This window comes from Dipodomys ordii, unplaced genomic scaffold (genome assembly GCF_000151885.1).
Source record: "Dipodomys ordii isolate 6190 unplaced genomic scaffold, Dord_2.0 Scaffold42, whole genome shotgun sequence".
Taxonomy (NCBI): Eukaryota; Metazoa; Chordata; class Mammalia; order Rodentia; family Heteromyidae; genus Dipodomys; species Dipodomys ordii.
Genome location: NW_012267258.1, coordinates 2,072,218 through 2,078,141, shown reverse-complemented (window position 1 = coordinate 2,078,141; position 5,924 = coordinate 2,072,218). Strand labels below are relative to the sequence as shown.

The 5,924-nt window shown below is 48.1% G+C and overlaps 2 protein-coding genes across 2 annotated transcripts in view; both read right to left on the bottom strand.

The window, feature by feature from the left end:
• The window catches only part of Cers5 (ceramide synthase 5), a 47,817-nt gene extending 43,048 nt beyond the window's left edge, over positions 1-4,769 (bottom strand). Inside the window, exon 1 of the mRNA XM_013018692.1 lies at positions 4,484-4,769. Coding sequence (XP_012874146.1) covers positions 4,484-4,674 — 191 coding nt within the window. The 5' untranslated portion in view covers positions 4,675-4,769. The remainder of the gene's footprint in view (positions 1-4,483) is intronic.
• Lima1 (LIM domain and actin binding 1) overlaps positions 3,577-5,924 on the bottom strand; it is a 67,463-nt gene continuing 65,115 nt past the window's right edge. Inside the window, exon 9 of the transcript XR_001175164.1 lies at positions 3,577-3,594. The gene's annotated coding sequence lies outside the window, so the exon portion shown is untranslated. The remainder of the gene's footprint in view (positions 3,595-5,924) is intronic.

The window sequence follows — 5,924 nt, the reverse complement described above, 5'->3', positions numbered from 1 at the left end:
CCAGGAGACTCTTATCTCCAGTTAACCTCCAGAAAACTGCAAGTGGCTCAAGTGGCTTGCCTTGAGCTGAAGAGCTTAGAGACAGCGCCCAGGCCCAGAGTTCAAGCCCCATGACTGACAAAAAAAAAAAAAAATTTTCTTTTAGCAACATGAAGTTCCTGTTATATTAGGATATTTGAAATAATATATAGCTCTCGTGGTGTCAAGCTCTTCACCTGATCCCAAGGACAAGTGCTCAAGGAACTGGGCATTGAGTTACAATTTTATTTTTATTATTTCTTTATGTTGTCAGTAGTAGGATTTGGAATGTGGACTCATATTTGCTAGGCAGATGCTTTATTACTTGAGCCATACCCTCAAACCTAGTTAATTTTGTACTGGTCCTTGCTTGAACTCAGGAACTGGGCACTGTCCCTTAGTTTTTTTTGCCCAAGACTAGCACTCTACTACTTGAGCCATGGCTCCACTTCTGGGTTCTTAGTTAACTAGAGACTCTTGTGAGTCTCATGAACTTTCCTGCCCAAGCTGGCTTTTGAACTGTGATCCTCAGATCTCAGCCTCCAGACTAGTTAGAATTACAGGTGAGAGGGGCTTCAATCATTCCTTATTTACTGATTACATGCTATGCTTGAGATTCAGTACATATACAGGCCACCACAATATAACTGGCAACAGAGGCCACAAAGAAAAGTCTCAATTCTTTGGTAGGTAATAACTGACTCTGTGGCGGGGAGGGGGTTTGGTGGGGTTTTTTCTGTTTTTTGGGTTTTTTTTGGTCAGTGGTGGGGCTTGAACTCTGGGCTTGGCCGTGGCCCCTGCGCTCTGCTCTTCAGCTCAAGGCGAGTGCTCTACTGCTATAGCTACAGCACCACTTCCAGTTTTCTAGTGGTTTACTAGAGATAAGAGTCTCACGGACTTTCCTGCCCGGGCTGGCTTTGAATCGCAATCCACAGATCTCAGCCTCCAGAATAGCTAGGATTACAGGTGCGAGCCACCAGCGCCTGGCAGTGTTTTTTGTTTTTGCTGGGAATTGAACTAACAACTTTACTCATTCTAGGCAAGCACTCCACCACTGAGCTACAACCCTAAATTCATTCTGGGGTTCTTTAGCAGAATACATAATTACTTAGATACAAATACTTCATTTATATGGCCATATGGTTTCAAGTCATCTCTATTAGATGAGGCTGCAGTTTTCTAGGGAATATGAGAGCAAAAAATAAATGATCAGAGTTAGTTTATGAGAAGGAAGAAAAAGAACTAGTTGGAAGACTCCTACAATGATATAAACATATACCATTTATCAAGGGAGATAGTGTTACACTCATTAAAATGTTGTAACAAATTGAGACCCCACCCAAACAAATATAATCAAGAATAGCATGAGCATGGATTTTTTTCTCCAAACCCTAAAATACTATGAACAAGAGGTTAAATGTTTTTTTTTACTTTTTTTTTCTGGTCATGGTTGCTGGGCTCTGGGCACTGTCCCTCAGCTCTTCAGCTCAAGGCTAGTGCTCTACCACTTGAGCCACAGTGCCACTTCTGGCTTTTTCTGCTTATGTGGTGCTGAAGAATTGAACCCAGGGCCTCCTGACTTTGTTTTCCTTTATGAAAGACTCCCATATTAGAGAAGAACTGGCAATTTAGCAGTCAATTCAAATTATTTACTGAAGTAGTAGATCTTAAGGCATAACAAAATAGGAAGACTTTCTAGCATTAAACTTTCCTAAGAGCAAAAATGAAACAAACTACCTGTTCTTACTAGCCAAGAAATATCATACTAGAATGCTCTCAGCTCAGTATTCCCATCTACCCATATTCCCCTGACACTGGAGCACCATAGAAACACTCAGATAGAATTCCCGCAGGTAAAGTATCCTTCCAAGTGCTCTGCCAGATAATGTTTTCATCTGGGGGAACCTTTTGGAATCTGAAGAGATACATGTTTATATATAATGAGTGTATATAAGTAACAAGTAATTTGACCACTAACATGGTCATTTACAAAAATTGGTATGTATCTATATGAAAGGATGAAAACCTTTCATATATGACAATTTGCTTCCTCCTCCACTTGAATTGTGCATATTCCTTTACAGTTGTATTTTCGTTCTCTTTTCAGTTCTAATATACCCTATAAAGAAGGAGATTATCTGATTTGGTATAATCCTAAGAGAGACAAGTGGTTTGTGCCTCCACCCCAGGATTACCTAACACAATGAACATACTTTTAAAAACTGCAATGTTAGGGCTGGGAAGGTGGCTCAGTGTAGAGCGCTTGCCTGGGTTCGATTCCCCAGCACCACATAAGCAAAAAGAAAAAAAGCCGGAAGTGGCGCTGTGGCTCAAGTGGTAGAGCGCTAGCCTTGAGCTGAGGGACAGTGCCCAGGCCCAGAGTTCAGGCCCCACGACAGGACCCCCCCAAGAAAAACAAACAAAACACTGCAATGTTAAGTTTCTGAGGACCCAGAAAGGTATGTAGATCTTTGGGTTTCATTTACTTCAGTTAAAAATGCAGTTTTAGGGCTGGGAAGGTGGCTCAGTGGTAGAGCACTTGCCTTGCATGCATGAGGCCCTGGATTCGATTCCTCAGCACCACATAAGCAAAAAGAAAAAAGCCGGAAGTGGCGCTGTGGCTCAAGTGGTAGAGTGCTAGCCTTGAGCTGAAGAGCTGAGGGACAGCGCCCAGGCCCAGAATTCAGGCCCCACAACCGGACCCCCCTCCCCCCAAAAAAATTCAGTTTTAGGGGCTGGGAAGGTGCATCAGTGGTAGAGTGCTTGCTTTGCATGCATGAGACCCTGGGTTCAATTCCTCAGCACCACATAAAGCAGAAAAAGGCCGGAAGTGGCGCTGTAGCTCAAGTGATGGAGCGCTAGCTTTGAGCTGAAGATCTGAGGGACAGAGCCCAGAGTTCAGGCCCACGACCGACAAAAAAATACAAAAATTTAAAAATGCAGTTTTATTTTTGCACTTGAACGTCTGGTACAGCACTTTTTTAGTAAAAGAAAAGCATTATGAACAGATATCTAGATACATAGAAGTTTAATAAGATTTTTGTGTCAGAAAGAGGCAGATCAAATCAGTAATCCAAAACAGACATTAATCTTCAGCAGAGTAACAGATTATTTTGTATGAAACACATTTCATTCCAGGAAAGAAATTCCTGCATTACAGTCACTTCTGCTGCAGATAAAAAGTAAAATGGACTAATGTCGAAGTGCTTCCCCTTTGCTAAAGTCTGAGTAAAATCGATCAAAACAACTCATCTCTATAAACCCATATTATAAAATTTCCACACCAAATCCTTTTTTTTGGGGGGGTGTGGGGGAAGGGTACCAATCCTGGTGCTTGAACTCAAGAAGTAGGCGCCGTCCCTGAACATTTTTTTTTGGGGGGGGGATCGGTCGTGGGGCCTGAACTCTGGGCCTGGGTGCTGTCCCTCAGCTCTTCAGCTCAAGGCTAGCGCTCTACCACTTGAGCCACAGAGCCACTTCCGGCTTTTTTTCTTTTTGCTTATGTGGTGCTGAGGAATCGAACCCAGGGCCTCAGGTGCAAGGCAAGCGCTCTATCACTGAGCCACCTTCCCAGCCCTCCCTGAACATTTTTGCTTGAGGCTAGCACTCTATCACTAGAACCACAGCTTCACTGACCCCAAATCCCCTTTATTTAACATAGCAGTTATGACCTGCCATTCAAAGAACGGTGAAATCACCTTTAACCAGAGCACATGGTGGGACGAAGTATGTGGCTATTCTAATCTCCCTTGGAAGCTGGCTTCCACAAGTAATCCTCTAAGTAACCCTGGGATTTCAATCTTTTCCGTGGGCTATTCCTACCACCACTAGACTTTAAGGCCCGTTCGCCAGCTAAACAGACACCAACCCTAACGTCGGAAGCCTCAGGCTCCACCACGCCCTATTCCCCCCTCCCCCGCCACACACAATTTCTTCAGTCTCACCAACAAACGTCCAGGAGCTGACAAATCAGGGCTTGAGGTCTAACTAATCCCCAACTCTCAGCAGCTAAAGGGCCTTTACAAATCTTAGGATTCTTAGGGACTTATAACCCCCTTTGCTTGGAGGGTCCAGCGCTTTGCATGGACCCCTTGCAGCCTCCAGAACGCCAAGGAGCTCAGGCTTTTCAGGACCCAGTGCGTTCCTCGGCCCGACCTCACGCTCAACCTGTTTCCACCTCGGTAGGGTGGCGGCCTCTGACACTCCCAAGAAACTCTAGGAACTCAACTCGAGGGGGCCGGCACTCCCGTCGAGGCTCACTCTTCGCACTAGTTCACGCCACACAACTTCCCGTTCCACCCCGCTCCCGAGCATCCCCGCCACGGCACGCGCTCCCCCAGCCCCAGCTTCCGGGCTTTGCCCTCAGTTCTGCTTCCGGCCCTCGGTCTCCGATCCCAAGCGGCTCCCGGGCCCGCGTCCTCCCCGGCCGCCCCCGGCCCTCAGCTCCGGCTCCGACGGCTCTCACCGTTCGAAGAGCAGCCTCACGGAGAAGATGCCCGCCGCCAGCGGGTACACCGACAGGAGGTGCCGAGCGCGCGGGTAGTCGTCGCCCTGGCCCTCCAGGTCCGCCCAGCTCACGTTCTGAGGCAGCCAGAAGCGCTCGCTCCACAGCCAGCCCCATAGCAGGCCCAGGGATCCCACCACGGCTGTAGCCATCTTACGCCCGCCTCGCGGCCACCGCTGCCATAGCTTCGGCGGCCGCCACGGCCAACGGAACCCGCTGGGAAACAGCCCCGGGGCGGAGCCGGACCCGCAGCCACCCCCTTCCGGCCCCTTCTCCTCTCCCGCACCACCCAGCCCGCCTTCCCCACAGGTCCAGCCCCTTCCCCGCCCATCTTGCCTCCGCGCCCCACTGCCAGGCCCTCAAGCCATGACCACGCCCCCATCATGGCCACACCCTCTCGACCCCTCAAGGCACGACCTCGCCCCTCCGGACGTGGCCACGCCCCCGCCCCCGCCCCCGTCCAGACCACATCCCTCCCGCCTCACCTCCCTCAGCCCGCCCCCTACCCATTAGACCGCCTTTAACTTTGGCTCCGCCCTATTTTCTACCGGTCGGGGCTTTGCCTCTCCTTCCCTTCCTTCTCTCCTTCTCCCGCCCCCTTCTTCCCTAGCTTCTCTCCTCTTTACTTCTCTCTCCTCCCCCTTCTCTCTCTCTCACGTAGCCACCACCACATCCCTGTTTCAGGCCTAGTTCCTTTACCGGGACATTCCTCTTTCTCAGCACAGCGGATTTAAATCCATGTCTTCATTTGTAGCTTCTGTCCTGCTAGTCTAGCTTGCCATCCATCTCAGCGGTCTGTTTACTATTCCCTACCACAAATGTTTTTGTTACTCTCAATCTCCTCTTCCTTTCGTACTCTTCCAAATAGCCAACCCCTTTCCCTGCTTTATCCGTCAAAAGTTACTGTCAAGCCCGGCTCAAGCTTGTAACCTAACTGCTCTGGAGACTGAGATCTGGGGGAATGAGCTTCAAAGCCAGCCTGTGCAAGAAAGTCTTTGAGACTCTTTTTTTTTTTAATTTTATTTTATTTTATTTGTGAACATACTGTACAGAGGGGTTACAATTACATGGGCAGGATAATGCGTACATTTCTTACCAAGCATTGCAGCCTCCGTCTTTGAGACTCTTATCTCCAAGAAACTACTTAGAAAAAGCCAGAAATGGCACTGTGGCTCAGGTGGTAGAGCACTAGCCCTGAACAAAATAAGCTCAGGGACAGAACCCAGGCCCTGAATTCAAATACCAGGACTGGCCAAAAAAAAAACAAAAAAACAAGTTACTGTCACTTTTCCTTAGAATAAAAAAAAAAAAAAAAAAGATGCGGGCTGGGAAGGTTGCTCAGTGGTAGAGTGCTTGCCTTGCATGCATGAGGCCCTGGGTTCGATTCCTCAGCACCACATAA